At 39.9% G+C, this 26,209-nt stretch overlaps 1 protein-coding gene across 3 annotated transcripts; it reads right to left on the bottom strand.

The window, feature by feature from the left end:
* Positions 1-2,148: 2,148 nt before the first annotated feature.
* LOC133489123 (uncharacterized) lies at positions 2,149-24,978 on the bottom strand. Of its 3 annotated transcripts, XM_061797893.1 has the most exons (18): positions 24,556-24,692; positions 18,468-18,597; positions 17,900-18,003; positions 17,541-17,618; positions 13,395-14,007; positions 7,190-7,291; positions 6,649-6,729; positions 6,484-6,531; positions 6,230-6,373; positions 5,814-6,150; positions 5,441-5,726; positions 5,029-5,262; positions 4,830-4,915; positions 4,595-4,699; positions 4,304-4,494; positions 3,032-3,196; positions 2,730-2,840; positions 2,149-2,636 (listed from the first exon to the last, which is right to left on the bottom strand). In XM_061797893.1, the coding sequence occupies exons 3-18, from the start codon at positions 17,925-17,927 to the stop codon at positions 2,564-2,566; spliced, it is 2,682 nt and encodes an 893-aa protein (XP_061653877.1). In that variant the 5' UTR covers positions 17,928-18,003; positions 18,468-18,597; positions 24,556-24,692; the 3' UTR covers positions 2,149-2,563. The 3 variants fall into 3 exon arrangements, with proteins under 3 accessions (XP_061653877.1, XP_061653876.1, XP_061653875.1); XM_061797892.1 differs by lacking the exon at positions 18,468-18,597 and having other exon boundaries at positions 24,556-24,977; XM_061797891.1 differs by lacking the exons at positions 17,541-17,618; positions 17,900-18,003; positions 18,468-18,597 and having other exon boundaries at positions 24,556-24,978.
* Between the last annotated feature and the right edge of the window lie 1,231 nt (positions 24,979-26,209).

Genomic DNA, 26,209 nt, shown 5'->3' on the forward strand with positions numbered 1-26,209 from the left:
ACAGAATTTATAAAACGTATCGCACAGAATATTTATACCATTCACACTAAGTCCACGTTTTCTTTTGCACAAGGATAGCCTTTGGGCCATCCAGAAAAAGTGTCGACAATCCTTAATAAGTACCTTATGCTTTGGACTGGGACCACCATTGTCGGTTCGCTCCATTACCACCACATCATTCGGGCATCGGCCCATCTCAGTGTGTTTCAATTCCCTCTTTGTTGTAGGGCAAACACCGAAATCTTGACATATCACAAAAAACACAAAAATCTTTTACCTTACGCAGAAGATCAGAGTGCCACCAAAAGCGCAGCTTGTACAGCATTGACACATAACTCTTATGTGTCGGGGTGTGTGCTTCCTCCTCCACTAACCACATGAACTTTCCTGTAGTTAAGACCAGTCTCCTAGGGCCTCTCGTTGGGCCAAACCACAGCTTCTCCTTGTCATCATACTCAGCACCTGTCTTTCGACACTTACGCTAGTCTTCCTCTGGCGCCGCCTCTTGGAGGTTGCGCCCCACATCAACTGTTACTGCAGGGAGAAAGTCAATCAACTGATACCGTTTAACAACATAGTTACCTTCAGCATTTATTTGTTAGCCTGCTACTTTTTTATGCTGCAGCATCAGCACCATTAATAAATAGTAACACTCTGACTTTCAGATAACTCTAGTGCCCTGCAAATGACCAGCAGTTCTGCAGCTTGAGCGGAGGGTTTCATCACATCATTTATGGACCAAAGCGTTTGGATTTCAGAATTTGGGTTTCCGCGATATCTTCTGCGGCATCTTGTTTACAAGGATACTACGGCACGTTAACAAAAGCAGTCGGGTCTACCTCGAATGTTACCGGAGTCACGGATGCACATAGACCCCCATCTGCAGGCCCCTCGGACCACAGTGAGTCCAGCAGTGAATTTTAACAGCTGTGCGGCATCCTCATGGTCCGAGAGCTCTCCGCCATGGAATCGCGCCAAAGTCACATGCTCAAACATTCCCCGTCTACCGTGGCACCCTGAATACAAAAACATTCAGTACTAGGAAAGTACAACACCTTGTATTTGACCTTGCTTCCGGAAGTTCATGTTGTACAATGTTCCATGCGGTGGACAATTTTCCACTCTCAGTTCATCACAGTCCCATCGGGCAACCGTATCGTCAGTCCGTCCGGGCTACAAAGGATGGTAGCCCTGGTTTTGATAAACAGATCTCTGCCCATCAGACTCACTGGAGCACCCCCTTTCATCAGGACAAACTGATGTTCATGTGTCTGTCCAGCAATTTCAGTCTTTAATGGTGTCATAATCGGCAGACTCATGGGCACTCCTGCAAAGCAGGTGGTCGTCTTCCCTTAGCGGGGTTAAGAGGCTCTGCCTTTCCTCCGTCCGCTGGGACCTGGCTCATTGGGCATTCGGACCAGTCCTCATCGCAGTAGTTCTGGCGAGATGGCTGTTGTTGCTGTGGAGCCTGCTGCGGGTGCTGTTGCCAGGGTGCCGGGCTGCGTCCACCTCTGCCGTGTGGAGCTCTGTAGCCTCCTCTTTGAGGTGGGGCCTCTCCGGGTCCCACTGGAGGTCTCTGTTGCATCAGTGGATGAGCATTATATTGACAATACCAGTGTCCATACTGACCACAATTGAAGCACGCTTGGTCCGTTGGAGGTCGGCGAGTGCTTCCCCTGCTTCCGTTGGTGTATCCCGTCACGACTCCCGCCTCGTCTCCTCGTTGACCCCTGCGCCATCCACATCTGCTTCTATTTTTTATTTATTTATTTTTTTAATGGCCACTTTACGGGCCTGGGCCAATTGTAATTTCAAAAGTTGTTCCTGCATATCCTTTACCTCATCTGATGATTTGTGTTGTCTGTCGACAAAAAGTTTTAAATGGTGTGACACATGACAATTAAAGTAGCTATCTCCCCCTTTCATGAGGTCAGGGTCTTTAAAAGTTCAGTCCTAACTTCAGCTGGCAATCAGTCCAATTGAATCCCTGTCAACTCCTCTGTCTTTTTATCTAACCCGCATGTTTTGCAACTAGGAACTTCATCTGTCACTACAAAACTCACAAAAGACAGGTAAGCTAATTTAACAGTTCATAAATAGTGTCCCAGATTTCTTCATAGATCATATATTTAAAAGAGATGAAACAAAAAATATTCAAACATTTTATTTACATGATATAGACATGGTTTAATTACAGTAATTTAAACAGGTTTGTCCAGTATTCCAGCACTGGCTCATGTGTGAGTTCAATCTCGTATCAGTGATTATCCTTCAAAAAGAATCTCACATTTCGATAACAATAACTATTTCACACAACTCAAAATACTAATAACACTTTTTTCTTCAAATTTTGGATGAAACTGGACAAGAAATCAAAATTACCACCAATACACTAGATGGCATTATTGGAGAAATTTAAAGAATGTCTTTAGTCAGTAATGTCCTGAAAGCGGTTATAGTATTTTAACTACTGTACATTAAACATGGCTGTAAGTTATTATTTCACAAACAGCCAATAGATTACAGTAAAACACATCTTGGCCTCTGAGGAGTTGGCTGAAGTTTAGCTGACAATAGGCCGATGATCATCAGGCCTTAGCGCGGTGGTCTGCGGCAGGCCACGGCTGGCAGACAACCTGTAATTCCATTTGAATTTTATTGTTTTATTTGTAAGTGACAAGAAGAGAGGGAACTTGACAGTCGCAGAGGCAGCATGAGTTGTACTGTACCTTTTGCTCACAATGGCACTCTGAATTTGTGAGATATAACTATAGTCTTTTTCCACCTGCAATGCGTAAAGACTCCACCTACTGGACTTCTTGTTGTACACTTTGCCATACCTGGCAAAGACAAGACAAAAGACAAGGGGAGAGATGAGTATAGCAGTGGGGAGAAGAGAAGTGAGGATAGAATAAAGATTTTCCTCCTAACTATTGTGATTATAATAAACAAGACTATTGGTCAAGTGTATCAATTACGATGTATTTTCTGCCTTTACTGAGAAAAGCCTGAAAATACAACAAATACATACTGTATAGAGCCATCATGCCTCCTTTTAGCTGGTCTATCAATATGATGGTTGTAGTCGAGGGCGGCCAGCATTGTGCGAGCAGCATACACAGGTGGTCTAAAGTTGAAACGTTTGCTGGCATAAATCAAGATATGGTTATGAAATGACTCCAGCTCTGCAGTGGACCTGGAGAACACAATGGAAACAATACAACTTTGCATTATACTGTGGATATACTATAAATTCAATGTCAGAATCATCTTTATTGGCCAACTATTTGATTAAAGTTCCCATATTTTGGCTATTTAGACCTCCAGAGAGTGACTCTCTAACATGGGGGAAAAAAAAAAACAAAACTTGATTTTGTCATACTAGTGTCCATAAAAGGCCCCTCTGACACCTACTTCTGTTTGACGCAAGTTTGTATTCGGTTTGTCCATATTTGGCTGAGACTGCCCCCTTTCCTCTGATTGATTACCTCCACATAGAAGACCCAAGCCTCACTACTGGTGAGAGCTCACATGTTTTATTATATTGACAGCGCTGGCTCAGGAGCGGGAAGGCAGGCGGAGATTTTCGCTAGTGATGTGGATAAGCTTGAAAAATTCGAATGGACTGATTTCAGGCCTCTCGGCATAAAAAAGTCTGGAACTCAGGAATGTGTGGACAAAGTAAATTCATATTTCACATGTTTATTGAGGCCCCACAGAGCCAATATAACATCCCCAATACTAGGAAAAAGGTTGGTTTGGTCAAATATGGTACCTTTAAAACAAGAAATTCGTCTCCAGTAGTTGGAGCCACTGTAGTAGTACAGCAAACTAGCCATTGTAACAAAATTTACATTTTGGACAAACAAGTACAGAGTCACTGAGGAATGTAAAGGGACCAGAAATGCGGAACTACTGATACAATGACAAAGGGGCAAAAAAGATGCAGTGTCGTCAAGCAGTTTACAGTGGCCAGTAGTGTGGTAATACTGATCAACAACACTTATGCAAATAATCGAGTGATGAAGCTACAACAATGACTACATGTACATAAATAAATTTTAAAAAAGCTAAGGACTAAAATTTATTTTAAAAACACTTTTGGCCAGTAAATAAGGTTGCTGGCTTGCTTGTATTAAATATCTAACCACATCAAATCCATCCATCCATTTTCTTTACAGCTTATCCTCACTAGGGTCGCGGGCTACATTTAATCAATTTTTAAAATAAAAAAAAATAAAAAAAAGTCTTGTCAAAAGTAATGAACTATTTGATTGTATAATGTGAACCTATCATAATTTACCTGAAAGACAGATATTTGGGGATTTGCTTTAGCCATCTTGGAGCCATAACAATGTCAGTCAGTCTTTTGTGGGCCTCAGTGTGTCTCCAGATCAATTTCTCTCGGTCATCCTCCAACGGCCCGTGCTGACAGGAACCTAAATCCCATTTATGTATTCCTTGCACGTGGTTGAGGACTCCACTCCACAGGTACTTCGGGGGGGAAAACATGTTACAATTAATGCAGTAGGAATAAATAAAAATCTAGTGCAATACTGACTGTGGGAAAATCAATTTGTTTTACAGTACTTACAAAGAACTCCTCTGTGTCACCTGCAGTCTTGCAACAAAACCAGAAGTGGTTGCAAATATCTTTATTCCACGCATGGAGAATGCTGCAGCCTTTTTGCTTTCCTGCCTTGATGTCAAGTTTGTGGGATGTAAGCTTTTGGTTCCCGCGCAGGGTTTATTTACTTTTAAAAGTTAGTAAAATAAATAAATAAAGCAGCCTTCAAATCACATTTTAAAGAAAGAGATCAGTTACTTACTGCATGAATTTTCTTCCACAAGGTTTTGGCTCCATGCCACACATCCAGAGAATGTACGACGCCACTGTCTTTGTATTTCCCATTGTCTGTTACATAGAAAATGATACCATAATCTAAATGTCTCGTCATAATAATGTGTTTATTGTAGTGTGGCATTGTAGCAAAAAGTCAATCAAGTCAGTGTAATTTTTCCACTTACTGAAGAGGGGTGAAATTTGTGTGCGAGTGTCTGTGCAGATTTCCTTGAGGTGAACCTCTTCTAGGAGAGTCTCAAATGTTCTCATAAAGCCCTCCTTCTCCATGACAACAGAATTTCTCAAAGTCTCACCCTTGTCAATGTTGCACATACTTATAATTTTTTTGGAGTCATTGTCTATGGCAGTGTAAGTACAGTATTGGGCACAGAAACCAGGTCTGTCTGTCCAGGCACCTCCTTTAAATATGAGAAATGAAAAATCAAGGGAGAAAATGTGGAATCAAAAGTTCAATACAGATGTATTTTATTTTTATGACAATTCCAATGTGTGGCTAGATAGTTTAAGTTCAACCCTAACTACAAATAACCACAATTTGGAGAGGTATTAATTTGTTTGTGGGTCACTCAAACTCACCAAGTGCCACAACAGGTCCTTTAGATTTAAGATCAGTGATGATCGCGGCTCTGTTATAATTCCAGAACGTCTTCACAGTGTCCACACAGTAGCTGTTCTGTATTCTGAAAAATGTTGATCTATCCACTGTCCCCATTTGCATGAATTTGAAAAGCAGACAGATCTTTTCATAGTTGTTTCCAGACAGTAAGATATTGGTGGCCAACATGAAGTCCCCTGCCAACATTCCGTAATTCATCATGGGCTGGGAGGCCCATTTCCAAACTATATGGCCACGAGAACACATCTAAAACAGAAAAAAAGAATTGAGTAAAAGCATATCACAAAACAACACACACAAAAGCTATTTTTTTCATGATAAATTCTGACGCACCCAATGAACTACAGAAGCAGTTCCTCTGCACGTGATATGGATCTCAAATGGTCCAGGTGCTTGGCATTCTGTCTTTTTTTGGGGATCCTTAGCTGTACAAATGTTGACTGGTAGATAGAGATACTGGATAAGCTGCATCAGACTGTTATGATATACGATGGATGCAGGTTTTCCCACTATGTCATCATCAACCGTTACTTTTACTGCACCAGGGAATGTTTGTCTCTCTGCTGTTGTTGGGTCTGGCATGGATTCAGGATCATCATGGACCATATCCTCCATGCCGACTGTTTGAAGGGCATCCAAACGCATCAGACTTTTCAGAGCAGCCCCAGTTCTGATGAAGACGATAACTTTGAAAGACTGAAATGCCAAAGCAATGAGCAAACAAAATGTGGAAGGGTGTTTAACATTACCTTACGCAAATACGAGGCCTAAAATCCTCATTATCGCTGTCATCTGAGGTAGCATCTAAAGTTCCATTATCTTCCAGAGATGAGTCATTTGATGCATCTTTTTCATTACGCCACGTGTCATGGTCTTTATCTTCCCAGTCAATGCTAGTGAAATAATAATAGGTACGTACAGTACTGTATAGTAAAGTCGACATGGGACAAATTTTGGAAACAGAGTAAAGAAAAACTTAATAGTATTGCAGAAAAGTACTTACATGGAGTTTTGCATGTCGTTGAATTCCTTTATGTCCACCGATGACAAACTGAACACAAAAACAAAAAACTATGTTCTATAACATGTTACTGAAATGATATAAGGAGCAACATTTATGTAGCGCTTGTGTAAAACACTGCAATGAAAGTAACGCTACAAATTATACCTTGGGTCCAACTCCTGGAGCTCGGTCTCCTCTGAGCTGATGTCCATCTCAACTCCACGACCTTCTGAGGAATCCTCATCTCTGAAAATATCAACAGAATGTCAGAAGCAGCTGTGGGAACATGGAACATTTTCATTTGAAATTATAAAAGAGTCATTTAAAATAGAAAGGACTCCAAAGCCCAATCCATTCTCCCCTTTTTCTTTCAGTGATTATGTGAAAGGCTCCTGTCTGGAATATTAAAACATTTATGTTATTCGAAAGAAAACATTTGCACTTCTCCTCCCCTGCTTGGCAGCATAAATTTGAGTTAACACAATAATCATAAGATGTATTTTTCTCCCTCTTCATTCATCATAAGGATGTTTTTTTATAGTAAAGGGTTAATGTTGGCACATTACTACACAAATGAATTACTTCTCAATACTATGGTGAAAGGACTATGTTTGGAAAAATCTTTTTGGGTGAGAGGCAGGAGAATAAGGGTATAACAACTCTCTACATGCATGCATCAATGCAGGACAAAATAAATCATACTCACTGCTCAGAAAGCGAACCTGTAACCATTGTTGAAACGGGGGCAGGGAGTGTTTTCAGGGACCTCTGTTTCAAAGGCGTCAAACTTGATGGATCCTTTTCATACCTACAAAACCCACATAAATCCACAATATATTCACAGAAGGAAAAAAATAATAATCTCTGTTTATCATACAATATAAACAAATATTTATCAGGAAAAAAAATAATGGGTCTCATTCACTAATAAATGTGTTGAAATGTTCTCACTCTGCATGCAAGTTGAGCGTATACGTAAAATCACCATAACATTCATGACACATGCGTACCGGTCAATTTTCTTCACACCACTGTACGCAAGTGAATCAGAATTCATTCTAAATGATGAGCTCGTGGTCCAAGAGCTGCAATCTGCATAAACTGCGCCCTTATTCCCCGAAAAAAAGACGTCTGTCTTGCGCACCTCAGCCACTACACGGAAGTCACAAGGGATAGCTGATACAAAACTTTAATAACTTTCTTAATGTTTATCCTATTTTCAAAAAGTCGGTATCATCGGAAAGCTTGCTAAACACAGAAACCAACATCTAGCCAAGTTATCATGTTAATTACTTCCGAAGTTAAATTAGACAAGGTTGCACAAAACATACATATACCTATACAAAAAAAATTAAGAGCCGAGAATGAACAGTGTATATGTTGTTTAAATACGTCAAGGGAAATAAAAAAATAAATAAAAAAAGCACAGCAATTAAGCATTTGCAGCTGATTAAAGGTCAGAGGGTAAAGAGTTAAATTTTTTTATTGATAACTCTAGAACCTCTTTACAAACCACCACTGCCATTATGCTGTATATATGATTATATAGCAGATATACAGCAGTTAAATCGACAAATATGATGCAGAATGCGCCTTCTGCTTTTTGCATCCTGCACCTTCCGGTCTCCGTCTCTTTCCGGACCTGTGACATCACACAAGCCAAACATCCTGTTCATTCGGTGTTGTGTGCTATTGTTCCATGCTGTTGTTCCCGTCCTTGTATATTGGTTTATTGTGTGGCATTTGGTTGTACAAATGGTTCAGGCAGCGGCAAATGTTTTTTTTTTTTTTTTTTGGCTTTCCAAGTGAAAAAGCAATACATGACCAGTGGATAAGGAAAGTCAATTGACAGGGGTAAAAAAAAAAAAAAAAAAAAAAAAAAAAAAAAAAAAAAAAAGAAAAAAAAACCATGGTCAGCTATGGGTGCCTAAGCAAGCATTCCAAACTTCGAACCGGTGTGTTTTGAGAAAGGCTGAGCAGAAAGCATTGGATACAGAGGCAGAAGCTGAAACCAGCTACGATACCAAAGTTTTTTCCTACAGCCATCGGGACCTCAACCGGCAGCAACAGAACTAAATCTCGCAGCAGCGTAGCGGCGCAGCCAAGAGGTGAGGATTTCCTTGTATATACCTACGACTATTATGGTTACTATGCACTGGGGAGTATGGGGAAAAAAAGACCCACGTAGTACTTTTCAGTACTGTCGTCTGTACTTTACAAGCCAACAGACACACGGCAAAGAATGTGTGCGGCGTGTTATAACGCTACTCGACCGAGGGGCACAAAATATATAGGAATACTATATATATATATATATATATATAACGCTACTCGACCGAGGGGCACAAAATATATAGGAATACTATATATATATATATATATATATATGTATATATAGTACGTCGAAATCCTCCTCTTCCACATATTCCAACACGTTGCTCCCATTGCGTATAGTGTGTAGCGCGCTGTGTTTGTCAATTGCAACGTCATTTCTGGTAGCCCTTGCGGTGGCTAGAGTAACCACACCCCGGTGTCTTGCGCTTCGGAGATGTTTGGGGTGGACTCAATATGCGTCATAAAAACCTCATTTTTAGATAAACTATAGTTGACAACTTGCTGGAAATTACATGCATGTATTACATAACATATAAACTAGACTTTACACAGATTTTATCGGGCTGATTGGTATCGGCCGATATTTAGGATTTTATGCTGATCGGCTTTAATGTCATACTTCGCCGATCCGATCAATGGCGTCGCAAAAGACATTTACTCCACATCGCCACGTGCACAGTATATTTGAATCCAAAAGCTAGTTTATTTTTAGCCTTGTCGTGTGTCTTTTGACTTCGTACTGTAAATATCTGACGGCCAATGAAGTTATTTATAATTTTTTTTAAAAGTGTCGGCGGTGTGGGACAGACAACACATCTGAGACAGGCAACACGTAATCAAACAACAAGACAAATTTGCTCTTTCACGATTGCACTGTCAGACTACTGCAATAAAACCTTGTATTCCGAGACCACTGCATCCCGGTTTTTACGATCAATGGGCTTTATCTTGTCAACTCAAATGCGACCGGATACACTCGTTACCGTGGCGCAGACAACAAGAGTGGAGCGCGCCGACGGTATCCTGTCTTTTACGATCAACTCAAACGGGACCGGATACACTCGTTACCATTGCGACGACATCGCAGAGTGTGTATTATAAGGACAAAATGGGGGGAAACGTGTGTTGGTGGTCACCGGTGCTCAGGAGAGGAGAGGACGTTCGTTTAAGGCTTGCTTGAGGTATGTTCATGTACTTTTAATACAATACGGCTCACAAGCACTTCCAAACAAGCTGGGACAGGGTCAAATTTACCAGTGTTACATCACCTTTTCTTTTAACAACAGTCAATAAATGTTTGGGAACTGAAGACACTAATTGTTGAAGCTTTGTAGGTGGAATTCTTTCCCATTCTTGCTTGATGTACAGCTTCAGCTGTTCAAGAGTCGGGGGTCTCCGTTGTCGTATTTTACGCTTCATAATGTGCCACACATTTTCAATGGGAGACAGGTCTGGACTGCAGGTAGGCCAGTCCAGTACTCACACTCTTTTACTACAAAGCCACGCTGTTGTAACAAGTGCAGAATGTGGTTTGGCATTGTCTTGCTGAAACAAGCAGGTGGGTCCATGAAAACGATGTTGCTTGGATGGCAGCATATGTTTCTCCAAAACCTGTATGTACCTTTCAGCATTAATGGTGCCTTCACAGATGTGTAAGTTACCCATGCCATTGGCACAAACACAGCCCCATACCATCACAGATGCTGGCTTTTGAACTTTGCGTCCATAACAGTCCGGATGGTTCTTTTCCTCTTTGTCCCGGATGACACGACGTCCACAATTTCCCAAAACAATTTGAAATGTGGACTCGTTGGACCACAGAACACTTTTCCACTTTGCATCAGTCCATCTTAGATGAGCTCGGGCCCAGAGAAGCCAGCAGCGTTTCTGGGTGTTGTTGATAAATGGCTTTTGCTTTCCATAGTAGAGTTTCAAGTTGCATTTACGGCTCTAGCTCCGAACTGTATTTACTGACATTGGTTTTCTGAAGTGTTCCTGAGCCCATGTGTTGATATCCTTTACAGATTGATTTGGTTTTTGATGTCGTGCCGCCTGAGGGATCGAAGGTCACGGGCATTCAATGTTGGTTTTCGGCCTTGCCGCTTACATGCAGTGATTTCTCCAGATTCTCTGAACCTTTTGATGATATTATGGACCGTAGATGATGAAATCCCTAAATTCCTTGTAATTGTACGTTGAGAAACATTGCCCTTAAACTGTTTGACTATTTTCTCACGCGCTTGTTTACAAAGAGGGAACCTCGCCCCATCTTCGCTTGTGAATGACTGAGCAATTCAGGGAAGCTCCTTTTATACCCAATCATGGCACCCACCTGTTCCCAATTAGCCTGTTCACCTGTGGGATGTTCCAAACAGGTGTTTGATGAGCATTCCTCAACTTTCTCAGTCTTTTTTGCCACCTATCTTTTTTGGAACGTGTCGCAGCCATAAAATTCTAAGTTAATGATCATTTGCTAAAAACAAAGTTTATCAGTTTCAACATTAAATATCTTGTCTTTGTAGTGTATTCAATTAAATGTAGGTTGAACATAATTTGCAAATCATTGTATTCTGTTTTTATTTATGTTTAACACAACGTCCCAACTTCATTGGAATTGGGGTTGTAATAGAAGACCATTCATTTGTTGTGTCTGTCACTATGCCTCACTGGCATAAATAGAGGAACAAAGATACATTATTTATCCATCCATCCATCCATCCATCCATTTTCTGAACCGCTTCTCACTAGGGTCGCGGGCGTGCTGGAGCCTATCCCAGCTATCATCAGGCAGGAGGCGGGGAACACCGTGAACTGGTTGCCAGCCAATCGAAGGGCACATACAAACAAACAACCATTCGCACTCACATTCACACCTGCGGCCAATTCAGAGTCGTCAATTGACCTAGCATGCATGTTTTTGGGATGTGGGAGGAATGCCCGGAGAAATCCCACGCAGGCACGGGGAGAACATGCAAACTCCACACAGGTGGGGCCGGGGATTGAACCACGCTCCTCAGAACTGTGAGGCTGACGCTCCAGTCGGCCACCGTGCCACATTATTTATTGTAAATATAATTTGTTCAATTAAGTACACAAGTATATACAGTAAATGAACAGGTCATTTAAATAGACACATTCCTCCATCTTGTGATCGGATCAGTGATCGGTTATCGTATTTTTCAACTAGCTGATCGGTCATCAGCCCCAAAAATCCCGGTCGTATAAAGCCTAATATAAACCACAGGTGTCAAACTGGTGGCCCGGGGGCCAGATCCGGCCCACCACATCATTTTATGTGGCCCACCAAAGCAAATCAAAATTGCTCATTGTGTTCTGGTATAATACCATTGAGATATTTGAAAGCATTTTTTTTTGTTACCAATCCCACTTTGAAAAGAAATGTAATGGTCGAAAAACATGTTTTTATAGGCTTCTGATTTCAAAACTGGTTATTCATCAATGTGTTGTGTATTTGTATGTAATTACAGTATATGAGGTAATCTTTCATTTATATGGGTTCACAGTCGTAGCGGGCCTCCGAGGGAAGTCATAACTACGATGTGGGCCGTGACAAAAATGAGTTTGACACCCCTGATATAAACAATTCAAATATGAATTTCACTGACCCCACAACATTTGTCATCTGACCTTTAAGTTAATGAAATTAGCACTAGAAGCAACCAAACAAATAAATACATTTATGAACCATATGCCGACCAGAGTACGTCACAATTCAACCACACCAGTGACTGTGCGTGTGAATCGATCGTTACATCAGATTTGCACATGGAGAATCACAGAAAAATATATAACTCAGATTATTGGGGGGATTAGAAAATGCTGAAGCCTTGGGAAAATTTGGAAATGTGAGCAGTGTGATCGCACTTCCTACTTGTTGCAGCTGGGGACACACTGATAAATGCACATACTGTACAAGACCTTGAACAGAAAGGGGGTAAAAGTGATGAGAAGTGTCCTTTTCATTGTTATTTAGGACATTCAACCCTTTAGCAAATTCCTGGCTTGAGTTATTGTTCATGGTATTATTATTGCTTTTATGAATGACTAGTTCCAATACATTGTGCATCTTGGGTAAAAGGTGTGGGTGACTTTTTCCGACGCTGATCCTGCATTATTTGTGCCAACGCATGTTCTGAAAAGGTTCTAAATTTGTTCGTACAGTATGAACAAAAATAAGTACCAACATGATGAATCTGTTATGTGCGTCAAACATGCGTATGCATGGTTAGTGAATGAGGCCCACTGAGAACAATATTAATCAACAACATAGATTCGTTAATTCAGATTTTCATCCTTTCAATACACCGCTCACGCAAGTGTTTTTACGCTTTATCCTCATCCGTGACCTTCACTTTGAAGGATAAGGACTTATTTTTCCCTGCAGCGGGGCTCAAAGTTAACTTTTAGGGCAAATATTTGCTTGCCCATGGCAAATTTGAGCTTGCACTGCTCATTCAAGTGCACTTAAATGTTTGCTATATGTCACAGTTGGGTTTTAACACGGTATTAGTCTCACCGTACGATAATTACTGCGGTATTGTGGGAAAGCTCACGGTATTGCAGGAAGGTTGACGTAAAAGTGGGACAAAGATCGAAATTATTATTTGTATCAGAATGCTTTAGTTAAAACTGTGCAATGGCCTAAGTGTTGGCCACAGTTATTACTACTTCATAATGTAGTGTTACTATATTACTCAATGTTGTCAGTTTGAAGTTACAGATATATTTTTTAGAGTTTACTGTCAATTAAAAATGAAAAGAGGTGATACACTTACATGTCGAGCAGAAAATTTGCAAAGTCCGTGTCGCTTTTGAGTTCCATCAGGTCTCTGAGTTGCCGCCACCTCTGAAAGGCATTTCCTATATTTATCCTTGTTTTGCCTCTGGATCTCCCCAATTCCCTTTTTTTTGCCTTTCTGGTTTCTTCGCTCTGTTTCTGTTTTTTAGTAGTACGCCCAGTTGTTGGCAAACGAGGGATGGGCATTTTTGTATTTCCCGGAAGTGTTTGTTCTGCCATGGTTCTCACAGAGTGTGACGCTGTGTTGTCACTATCTGTGTGGGATCGGCCACAGTGGTCACCATTACCTTCTGATGTCCTGTTTTGACTTGAGCTGCAGCTTGGAGTCTCCACCCTTCTGTTCTCCCCACTTTTAATTTTGTCTACATCTTCTCCACTCTTTAACGGGACAAAGGTCAATTGAAACTTGGTGATATCATCCTCCGCGTCCTTTTTAATCTGGGGGTTATCTGGCTTCTCTTCCAATTTAATTTGGAGGGACACTGGCGCCTCTTCCTTTGTAATGTGGGGGGGTTCCGGCTCATCTTTCACTTTAATGTTGGGGGGCTTTGGCCCCTGTTGCTCAAGGAAGAGATATTTTTCACTGACATCTATAGGGCACAAGAAAACAAAGACATCTGGTTTGTTAAAGTAAAATGTCATGCTATTACTTTGATGTCGTCTATTATTGTTTCTGCTAGGCTTTACACGATCAGGATTTTTGGGGCCAGCAAGTTTAAAAAATAAATAAATAATAGATTACAAGATGGAGCAATGTGTCTATTTAAATGACTTGTTAATTTCTGTATATACTTGTGTACTGTGTAAGAGTACCGTCAAAAATATTCTCTATTCAGATCATGTATTCTAATCAGTCAGGTCAAACCAATATTACAATATGACAAAAATACTGGGTGCTAATTTACTGTAATTAAATTACTTTATTGTAAATAAATTACTTCACACACACCGAAACTTTAGATCATGATTCAATATAATGCCGGCTTCTTTACGTCCAACCGTTCGTGCTAGCACAAGCTTGCTAGGCTACATAATGTTTTGTTGGCTGCTTGTGAGACATATTGTATTAAAAGCTGGTGAACATACCTCAAGCAATCCTTGAACGAACATCATCTCCCAAGCACCGGTGACCACACCACACGATTTTCCCCATTTTGTTCTTTTTTTGACCAACACAATACACGAGCGATCCATTGTCGTCGTGGCCATGGTAACGAGTGTATCCGGTCGTGTTTGATATGACAAAGCCCAGTGATCGTAAATGACGTCAAAAAACACAAGAAAACTAAAAATAAACTAGCTTTTGGATTCAAATATACAATATACTACGACGACGCGGAGTATTTTGCGGAGTCGATCAATGCCGTCATTGATCGGATCGGCGAATGATGACAATGTCGAGCAGCATAAAAATTCTAATTATCGTCCGATACCGATCAAGCCGATCAGATCGTTCGTTGAACTTATCGAAGTCTAATATATTACAAGATAATAAACTGATTTTATTAAGTGTGCTGGTGAACCGGTGAATCGTCTTATTGAACCAACGGTAATACAATAAAAGTGTAATAAGCACATTCATGCACAAGCTGCCTGGCAACAACTGACGCCCAGGAACTCGAGAGACAGACTGGCTATATCGACTTGCCAGTTAGTTAAATTGAGTTCACAACAACATTCTCTACTTTAATTTGCTGACTCCCACATCACTCACCAGTCCAGGCCCCACCTTTTAAAGCCACACACATCCAAAGTCACAGATACTTCAGTGTAGAACATGATGAAAAATTATTATTATTGCTTATTTACTGCAATGGAGATGAAGACTGGTGACTGCGCAAGCACGAAATGCTTGTCCCTCAGTGGAGTTTTCCCCCTCTCCGTCACCACTCGTCTTTCCTCTGCGACGTACAGACTCACAGTCGAGAATGTCACCATCGAAGGCGCCTTTCTCGGCCGAGACGGTGTAAGACTTTGCGGAGGCTTTTTTTTTTTTTTTTTTTTCCCGCCCAACTTCTTTTCCCTCGCAGCTCTCTCGAGATCAGCGCTACCATAGGAACGCAGCTCCAAGAGGCGTGTCGTAGCTTCCCATTGTTAATTACTATGGCCGCAGCAGTTAGCTGGTGCAGCTCATGATGCTTATGCATTTGTATACTGCGGCAGATATGATGACGCCATTAAGAAACATAGCGACTGGTCCGCCCGGTCAGTCGAGTCCAAATCTATACCTTCACCCAAAACTACCTTCTACCGTTTATACTGTGCACTCCTAGCTGCACGATTATGAGTCTAAACTCAGTGAAAAAATTTTATTGGTGTATGAGCATGTAAAGAGAGGTCTGATGTGTGTTAAGAGTGGATTCATCATGATTTTAGGGTCCGAAACAGCCTGACAATCTTAAAAAAATGAACGTGTATTTACGACAAAAAGTCTTCATGTGTGTCTGGGGGAGCGCGAACCTCTCCTGAGTCATGACGCCGTGAATTGTGACATGAAACAGAATATAGCCAAACAAGAAGCACGCTGACTCAAGAAAATTAAACCACTGTAAATAAAAATAAGCATGTCTTCAATGTCCTTTTTTTTTTTTTTTTTTTTTTTTTTTTAAACAAGGTGGTAAAGGAATTTCCCAACAATGTCACAAGAAGGATTACCTTGTGCGATTTTGGTGGACCTCTGCTAAATCAAGTGCCCGAAATCCAGCACAGTTAAATGGAAAGAAAATGGCGGCTGCTTTTCTACTGCGCTCAAGCCAGCCTCCACTCGTGAAGAAATCAAGCCAGCCGCCCCTAATTTTGTTAATACTAGGCATTACTGTAATAAATTGCCAACTAGCGGCAAAATCCACCTTCAAAATAAAAGCCTACCAATAATAGGCCTACAGGGACGTCAATGCTTCAGATTTAAATTATAATATTAAATAAGATCTCTGCTATAACGCAAACAGGAATGCAACCACAGCAAGGTTAATTCGAAACTTGAGGTGCATTCAAAAATAGTTTGATAACTGCAAGTATACCTTTTTTCAAAAAAAATATAAAAAATAATCCCATTGGTATCACAAGGCAGTCCAGATTTGTGGGAAATTAGACGACCAAAGACTCCACTAAAAGAGGTTTGATAAAGATCTGATATTGTATTTCAATATAAAAGTCCCTGAAATCTACATATTTTGCTGTCTTTACCCCTGATTTAAAAGAATCTGTAAAAAATATTTTTTTTTTTTAAATTAAAAAAAAAAGAAAATACATAAATATATTTTTTTAAATCTATTCGGTATAGCAGCACCAGTCCAGTTCTGGGTGATACTGCACCACGCCAGGTCTCCACCAAAAAACAGGTCCCATCCAAATCTGATGTGGCATTTCAAAATAAAATTCCGGTTAAATATGCATATTTCACTGTCACTACCACTGATTTATCACAAAAAAAAAAAAACAATCCCCTGAACTCTGCATATTTCTAGTCAATGCCACTTCTTTGAAGAAATTATTAGAAATAATCCTGTTCGTATTGCAAAACCTTTCCCCATCATACATGGAGACAATCCCAGGATGCTACTACATTACTGCAATTTGATGTAGTATATCTGAAGTCTTTAAAAAAATAAAAGATTGTTTTATAATTAAATATGATTTTTTTGGCTATCAAAATTAACATTTTAACCACTCATACATACTACACTGTTCTTTTCATATATATATTACTATATTTCACAAAAACAATTATACAATTGTTTTCCTTTTCTGCAACACAAAGAAGATTGGTCTGAACATTTATTGTAGCTGAGAGTCTGTGGGTTTCCATGACAACAGAAGACTGTGTATTCTCTGTGTGATTTGACTGTTTAATGTTTATGTATTATCTACATATTTGCATTTATGGTCACATTTGTCTGTTAAATCTGTTTGAACGTTTTCATGGAAAATATTTCAAGAACAACAATGTAAAGCAATATTTGGCGTGTGAGAACTTTTAACAACGATAACTTGCTTGATTATTGTTATTAAAATACTATTATTTAGAAAAAAAAATCTTCAAAATCTAACCGTCGTTTCTTTGGAGTTAACATTGATATGACAAACAAAAAAACATCAGTTAGTCATGCAGAGTAAAACTCACCCAGTTGGTCATGGAAGGACCTGTTTCCTGGTGGCTTCACCATTGAGCACATGCCACAGTGCATGGAGAAATCAAATCCTACAAAATAAAGGAATATAACTTACTCTGCATCTACTTAATTTTTCTTTAAACATTTGTCATTATAGCAGTTTTAAAAAGTAATAAAGATTTCGTCCTATTAAAGCCCCATGTATGAATAAGTCTGTGTACAATCTCATCCGGAAAGATTCCCTGGTCTTGAACATTTATATTTGATAAAGTACTTATTTATAATACATTCTCTGCAGTCCTTTAACGGTCAGAAAATGAAATAAAAATTAATAAATTATTGCAAGGGTCATCAATATAAATCAACAAACCTGATGCTATGAGTAATTTTCCTTTCATTTGCTATCTCCATCTGTGGGTTCCCAAAATATATGATGGGAATTTGTGGAAAGGCCTTCATGAGTTCCACTGCCATCTGAAAAACAAAGAGCTTTTCTTTACTTGTGGGAATGACAATATTGTACTGACAAAAAAAAATACCAAATCCCTTTTATATAAAGAACCACAAAGCACAGTGGACCCCTGCATACTCACGGTTCAGCAACCAAGGAGTTGCATATTCGTGTTTTTTTTTTTTATTCCTTTTTTTCTCCAATACTTTACGTTTTTATTTACCCCCCTCCCCCTTTTTTTTCTTGGAAAACACGTATTGAATGATTATCAGCATTTTTTTTAAAACAAAAATCCCCCCCTTTTCCCAATGCATTCCAATGGGCGTCCATTATACATGGATTTATACTATTCTTGGGCCAGCTAACCACTATCCCTATCAACCGTATAACTGGATTTTTTAAAAACTAAAACATGCAAAATAGCCACAGATACCAATACACTACCAATAACCCTGCCCTATTTAATCTGAAAGTAGCTTTCACTTACCAAGGTAAAAATAACCCCACAGCAACTGCCATCCTGCTGGGTGGGATGGGACCGATGTCCTCCTCTCCACTCTCAGTCCACCCACTCTGACTTCCCATGGTTGCAGGTTCTCCTCATTTTGAGGTACGCACTGTTTTAGATTAAGGGGTAACAAGTATAGCAACTTTCACACGCTGCAATTATTCTTGTGTTTGAATGTTTACTTTGAATAGATCCACTGTTTACGACTGCGAAAGATGGTATGAGCATTGCCTTGAGATGGACTTGGAGCAAATGACAAAGGCCCGAAAAGAGAAATGGTGTTGCATGATATGTGAACAATGTAATAACGTAATCATAATTAATGTAACAATCAATAATGTAACTGAAAATGTATATTTTCCCTGCAACCCTAAACTGGATTAGCGTTACTGAAAATGGATGGATGTACAGTACATTTTTTGCATTTGTAAATGTATTTACTTCAGTAAAGAAACCAACTGTCTTACAGATGTCTGCTATAGCTTAATTGCTATTTAGATAAGGAACACCATATGAAAACCAGAAAACAAAAATATGATTCATCTAACGTGCACTTTGAAAAGCGGCAATAGATAAATGACAGATTATAGAAGTAATCCACAAGATCATACTCTCGCATCCATCAGACTTTCTCGTGGCATCGGGCAGATTTTACCCAAAAGGAAGTTGTTCTTAAAATATTTTCCATGAAAACATTCTAACAGATTTAACAGACAAATGTGACCACAAAGGTAAATATGTATGTATATAAATAAATCAACAAACAGTCAAATCAAACAGAGAGTACGGTCTTCTGTTGTCATGGAAACCCACAGACTCTCAGCTACAATAAATGTTCAGACCAATCTTCTGTGTTGCAGAAACAGAACACAATTTTATAATTTACTGTTTTTGTGAAATATTGTAATATATATGAATAAGAACAGTGTAGTATGTATTAGCGGTTAAAGTTTTAATTTTGATAGCAAAAAAAATCATGTAATGATAAAAATCTGATAAAACAATCTGGGGTTTTTAAAGACTTCAGATATACTACATCAAATTGCGATGGCAGCAATGTTGTAGCATCCTGGGATTGTTTCCTACATGTATGAAGGGGAAAGTTTTTGTGTTACAAAAGGGATTATTTCTAATCATTTCTTAAAAGTGGCATTGACTTGAAATATGCATATTTCAGGGGAAGTTTATTTTGAAATGATCAGATTTGGATGGGACCTCTTTTGTTGGAGACCTGGGGTGGTGTTGTGTCCCCCAGAAATGGAATGGTGTTGCGATACCCAATAGATTTTGTAAATAATTTTTTTAAATCAGTGTTAAAGACAGTGAAATATGCAGAGGGGAAGTTTATTTTGATATGCCACATCAGATTTGGGTGGGACGTCTTTCCGTGAAGACATGGGGTGCTGTAGTGTCCCCCAGAACTGGACTGATGTTGCGACACCGAAAGGATTAGTTTTTATCCTTTTTAAAAAATCAGTATGCATTGATATCCACGTATTATTTGGAGGCTTTTATTTTGAAGGTGGCTATCGTCGCTAGTTGGCGGCTTATTATCGAAATGCCTCGTGATGGGCAAGGCAGTTTTTTGGTGTACTGAATCATTCGAATCAGTTCTTTAAAAAGATTTGATCAAAAGATTCGTTCACCGAATCGTTCAGTTCTTTTTCACAAAATTATCCATCGTGTCGAGTATTTTTGAATCCAAAAGCTACTTGATTTTTAGCCTTGTCGCATGTCTTTTGACGTACTACTGTAAATACCTGACGACCAATAAAGTTATTTTTAAAAATAAATTAAAAAACGTCAGCGATGTGGGACAGACAACATGTAATGCCCAGATCAGACAAATTTGGTCTTTCATGATTGCGCTATGTCAGACTACTGCAATGAAATCTTGTATTCCGATACCACCGCATCCCACTTTTTACGATCACTGGACTTTACGATCTTGTCAACTCAAACGCGACCGGATACATCCGTTACCATGGCGACGAAAACAACAATGGATCGTGCCGTGTCTTTATAAGAACAAAATGGGGTAAAACGTGTTTGTGGTCACCGGTACTCAGGAGATGACGTTCGTTTAAGGCTTGCTTGAGGTATGTTCACTTTTAATATGATACCACTCACAACCAGGCAACAAAACGTTATGTAGCCTAGCAAGCTAGTGCTAGCACTAACAGTTGTAAGCGAACATGCAGGTGTTCTGTCGAATGATGCACTAACGTTTTGGTGTGTGTGAAGTAATTTAATTACAATAAAGTAATTTCATTACAGTAAGTTACCACACATTATTTCTGTCATGTAATGTTGGTTTGACCTGACTGATTAGAATACATGATCTGACGAGAGCAGTGATTTCCAACCTTTATGGCGCCAAGGCACATATTTTACAATTGAAAAATCTCACGGCACACCAAAGAAAAAAAAAGTCACAAAAAGTGGATACATTAATTACCGCATGTATTTCCTGCCATCTAATAGTAGACCATTCATTTGTTCTGTCTGTCACTATGCCTCACTGGCATAAATAGATGAACAAAGATACATTATTTATTGTAAATATTATTATTAAGCAATTAAGTACACAATACAGTAAATGAACAAGTCATTTAAATAGACACATTGCTCCATCTTGTGATCGGATCGGTGATTGTTTTTTTTTAAACTCGGTGATCGGCCCCAAGAATCCTGATCGTGTAAACCCCATTATTATTATTATTATTATTATGAAATTAAAAGCTTTAATAATCACATTAGAGACACAGAGAGAATAGTGTGTATGTATACGTATAAACATTTATTATTAATTTAATGTATTTTAAATGTGTGCTTGAATTCAGGTGCTTGACTGACTCAACATTAGCCGTAAGCTTAAAGAAACGGGTGCTAGTGAAAGCTATCCCCACGAGGACGTCAGGACTTGCGGTTAAAATCACTCATGAGTACGTTCACTGCGTAGTACGTCGTTCCTTGCACAAACGAATCACTCATCTTACTAGTACATCGCTCCTTAGCGGATGACAAACGAAGAAGTTCAACGAACGAATCACTCATGTCTAACGGATCGCAAACGATAAGTTCAACGAACGAATCACTCTTCAGTTACTCAGTACACCAGTTCACTGAACAAATCACTCCGTTCACTTAAGTCCCACCCCTGCCTGCACCTGGCTGCTCATTGGTCATTCTCCGAAGATTCAGAAGTGAGGGACCGAACGCTTCAGCAGTTCCGTTTCCGCTCCCAGCCGACTCGCTTGCCTCACGGCGGCGACCAAGCTCAAAGAACAAATCATTTCATAAACTGTTTCAGTTCAGTTCGTTCACTAAAAAGATTTTTTCTTCTGAACGAAATGTTCTCAAACAACACTAGTAATGCCTAGTACAGTGATTTCCAACCTGTATGGAGCCAAGGCACATATTTTACAAATGAAAAAAATCACAGCACATCATCCATTCATCCATCTTCTACCGCTTATCCAACAAACAAAAATGTCCCAAAAAGTGGATAGATTAATTACTGTATGTACCTCCTGCCATCTAATAGAAGATCATTTATTTGTTCTGTCAGTCACTATGCCTCACTTTTTGAGCAATTAAGTCAAATTTGATAATTTCCCACAGCACACCTGAAAAGCGCTCACAGCACACTAATGTGCCACGGCACACTGGTTGGGAATCACTGGCCTAGTATACACAAAATTAGGGGCGGCTGGCTTGACTTCTTGCTTTCGAGTGGAGGCTGGCTTAACCACAGTGTTTTTCTGGATATAGTAAAAAAAAAAAAATAAAAATAAAATATTCATAGCATACCATGACCAAACAATCAGAAACGGGGTATGATCCACTCAAGTCCGAAATACGGTGTTATTATTTCAGTGATTATTCCCATGCAGTGTTGCAAGACGACAAAAGGTCATTCCAAATTGTTCCAGTGACAATCAAGGTTCGCGCCAGCCATGTGCGCTGATAATGCGGATTCCATTCAAAACAGAGTTAATTTTTTAACATTAGCAAGCAGGGCCCGGTTGTTCAAAACTCAGTTATATTAACTACTGGTTAAGCCCTAAACACCGGTTAAATTCTTAACCCGCCATTAGCTAACGGACTGTTAAATATGCGTTGATCAAAACATCGTTAGTCACGTCGTTAGTTAACAGCATCATCAAAGTTAACCATGTGGTTGACGTCACTGGTCAGCGCCAATATATCGCACAATTTCTCATTTTGTTGACTTCCGGTTTAACAAAAAAAACTGTCGTGAGCAGACCAGGGGCCATTTCGCACAAATGTTGGTGAAGTTTCCTGTAAGATTAAACAACCCTAAACTTATTATTGTTTTGTACACTGTAACATAGTCTACAGGAACAATTATGGTGTGTCTATCATGATAATAGGTATCATATTGAAATTTAATTCACTGAATTTATCAGTAATATTAATGTTCCGAACACATAGAGCTCTCCGTTTTGTACTTAAAATTGAATACAGAAAAGGGGCATCACCTACAATTAGTCGAGATTTTATAGACGATTCATTGATTTTATGCTTCATATCAAGCAATAATTATCATACCCCATGTTTAACTTTGATAATGATGGTTTTGAAGAAATTTTTTTTTTACTAATCTCTTATCATTATTATACTGAATGCCAGTTTTGGTTACATTGTACTTTCTATCGTTATAATAATTTGAAATATAACAATCAATATAAACACTAATGACTTTTACAAATATTTATATAAAATGCATCATCATTGCCATGTCTCTGAACGACCTATATATGATATTCAATGATCCAGTGAACAGAGAAAACCAGTAAAAACTTTACAGCAGATATTTTGCGGGTGCTTCACATGATGTAATATGATTCTGTCAATGTCTCTTAAGGAAAAGCTGACTTCATTGTACATAATCAACTATTCTTAATAAATCCATGAGCTAATTCTTTTGGCTTGTTATATCTATTTTAACCTATATTATATCTAGTCGAATCAAATTTTTGACTGTTATTCAAGTTACCGTGGACAAGGAAAATATAGACATTTTATGGGTGCTTCATACAGACGCAATGTTTATCTATTTCCAATATTTGTTTTTGACTTCATTATGCAAGATCGTTCACCTCGAGAGTTGACCACAGTGTTATAATGTTAGCAGAGGTCCTCAGGTGTGTTAACTTTAATCAGAATCATCTTTATTTGCCAAGTATGTCCAAAAAATAAAAAGGAATTTGTCTCCGGTAATTGGAGCCGCTCTAGTACGACAACAGACAGTCAGTTGACAGAGAACACTTTTGAGACATGAAGACATTGAGAAAAACAGTCACTGAGTAAGAAAGGGTTGCTAGTTATCTGATAATGCCGGTACATTTTTTTATTTTTTTTGACAACTGTGCAAAAAGATGCAGAGTCCTCTAGCACTTAGAGCAGTTCAAATGACTAATATTGCAATAGTCCGGTGCAATGACCATAGTGCAAAGGGCGCCGAGACTTCAAGCGAGTAGTACGATAGTCTGGGACAATGTTGATTGTGCAAATGTTGCAGATACTCCTCAGTCAGTGTGCAAATGGAGCAGATGCTACTCTGGCATGAGTGGCCAGTATTGGTCAACAACAGATATGCAAATAGTGCAGCGTGGTGAGACTACAGTGAGTGCACGAGTAATATATAATTGGCCCTACAGAAATGTGACAACAAACTCAAGACAAAAAATTGCCAGGATGTTGCAATGGAATTGTAGGTTAGGTGTTTAAGAAGTTGATTGCAAGAGGGAAGAAGCTGTTGGAATGTCTGCTAGTTCTAGTTTGCATTGATCGGCAGCGCCTACCTGAGGGCCTTCCCAGGTCCCTCAGGTAGCTGGAAGAGCTGGTGACCGGGATTAAGGCAAGTGAACAGCCGCTTAAAGTTAACAGAGTTTTGGACAACAAGATAACGGTGCCGTTAAAGTTAACGGTCGGTTAAGTCTACTTAACTAGTGGTTGAAAAACAAAAATAAAATAACCGCGTTTTGAACAACTGGGCCCAGGTGATTACTAAACCAGTGTGAGTAAAAAGTGTACAAACCTGCTCTGTTTAACACAAGTCGAGGCTTCTTGCAAACCGCGTCCAGTGGTTGACGTTGGTTCTCCTCTTTTATTCCACAAAGTTCCTGCTCGTACTCTTCATCTTTCACACGGTTTGCACACATTTTCCCCCCACTCTCCCACTTAGCTTAGCGATGTGTTGCTACCAAACGCGTCTCTCCGTTTGCGGCTAAAGAGTTAAGCTAGGCCGAGAAGTTTCAAAGCGCACCGAGACGAGTTTATCCGGACAGGAAAGTGTCCAAAAAGAAAATGAACGATGCCTTAGAACAATAAAGTAATGATGGACGTACTCGGTGGAGGCTTCAATCCGTTCGGTATTAAATCGGGACGAATGATTTACCAGTGTGGGCGACCGCGTATGGAGTTATGGGAAGAAGAAAAAAAAAAAAACCTGCACTTAAGTAGATCTGCAGCGGAAGCCGTTGGCAACGAGGGGCGGGTGTATAGAGACTGGGATAGTGTTATAAAGACACTCACACGTTACTCGTTTGGCATAGATTTCCTTTGACAAACCGCAATATTAATTAACAAACATGATTATGGGGCGCATACATCACTTTCAACAGTTTATGATGGCTTATTTCAGTAAGTATGTGCCGATACACCCCGAACGTGGCGGTGTATTGCGTGGGTCCATGTCACGTGACAGGAAACCTGATGTGTGACGTCAAACGCGCGACCGGTTTGGGACGAACGCGGGGATGAAAAGAATCCATCCATCCATCCATTTTCTGAGCCACTTCTCCTCACTAGGGTCGCGGGCGTGCTGGAGCCTATCCCAGCTGTCATCGGGCAGGAGGCGGGGTACACCCTGAACTGGTTGCCAGCCAATCGCAGGGAACATAGGAACAAACAACCATTCGCACTCACAGTCATGCCTACGGGCAATTTAGAGTCTCCAATTCATGCATGTTTTTGGGATGTGGGAGGAAACCGGAGTACCCGGAGAAAACCCACGCAGGCACGGGGAGAACATGCAAACTCCACACAGGCAAGGCCCGGGATTGAACCCGGGTCCTCAGAACTGTGAGGCTGACGCTCTAACCAGTCGGCCACCGTGCCGCCGGGATGAAAAGAATTGAAATGATAATTCTACAGAAAAGAAAATTGGGATTCCAACTAAATACCTGACTCTACCCAGATCATCAAAACCTGCAGACAATTCCTCTTCTTCCTCTCTATACACAGACACACACACACATATATATACACACACACACACACACACACACACACTCATCCATCCATCTGAGCCGCTTCTCCTCACTAGGGTCGCGGGCATGCTGGAGCCTATCCCAGCTATCATCGGGAAGGAGGCGGGGTACACACTGAACTGGTTGCCAGCCAATCACAGGGCACAAACAAACAACCATTCGCACTCACACCTATGGCCAATTTAGAGTCTTCAATTAACGCATGTTTTTGGGATGTGGGAGGAAACCGGAGTGCCCGGAGAAAACCCACGCAGGCACGGGGAGAACATGCAAACTCGGGGATTGAACCCGGGTCCTCAGAACTGTGAGGCTGACGCTCTAACCAGTCGTCCACCGTGCCGCCACACACATACATATATACACATTTTTATACATATATATATACAACAATAACGGGTGTCACAATTCGAACTTTGAGAT

Source organism: Phyllopteryx taeniolatus, chromosome 14, assembly GCF_024500385.1.
Source record: "Phyllopteryx taeniolatus isolate TA_2022b chromosome 14, UOR_Ptae_1.2, whole genome shotgun sequence".
NCBI lineage: Eukaryota > Metazoa > Chordata > Actinopteri > Syngnathiformes > Syngnathidae > Phyllopteryx > Phyllopteryx taeniolatus.

Excerpts from the sequence above, each read along its gene's own strand:
- LOC133489123 (XM_061797891.1), bottom strand. The coding sequence starts at position 24,679 with ATGTGTGCAAACCGTGTGAAAGATGAAGAGTACGAGCAGGAACTTTGT. Across the intron at positions 7,292-13,394 it reads GCAAATTTTCTGCTCGACAT|GTATGAAAAGGATCCATCAA; the intron begins GTAAGTGTATCA and ends TGGGTTTTGTAG. Across the intron at positions 4,495-4,594 it reads GTGACACAGAGGAGTTCTTT|TACCTGTGGAGTGGAGTCCT; the intron begins GTAAGTACTGTA and ends TCCCCCCCGAAG.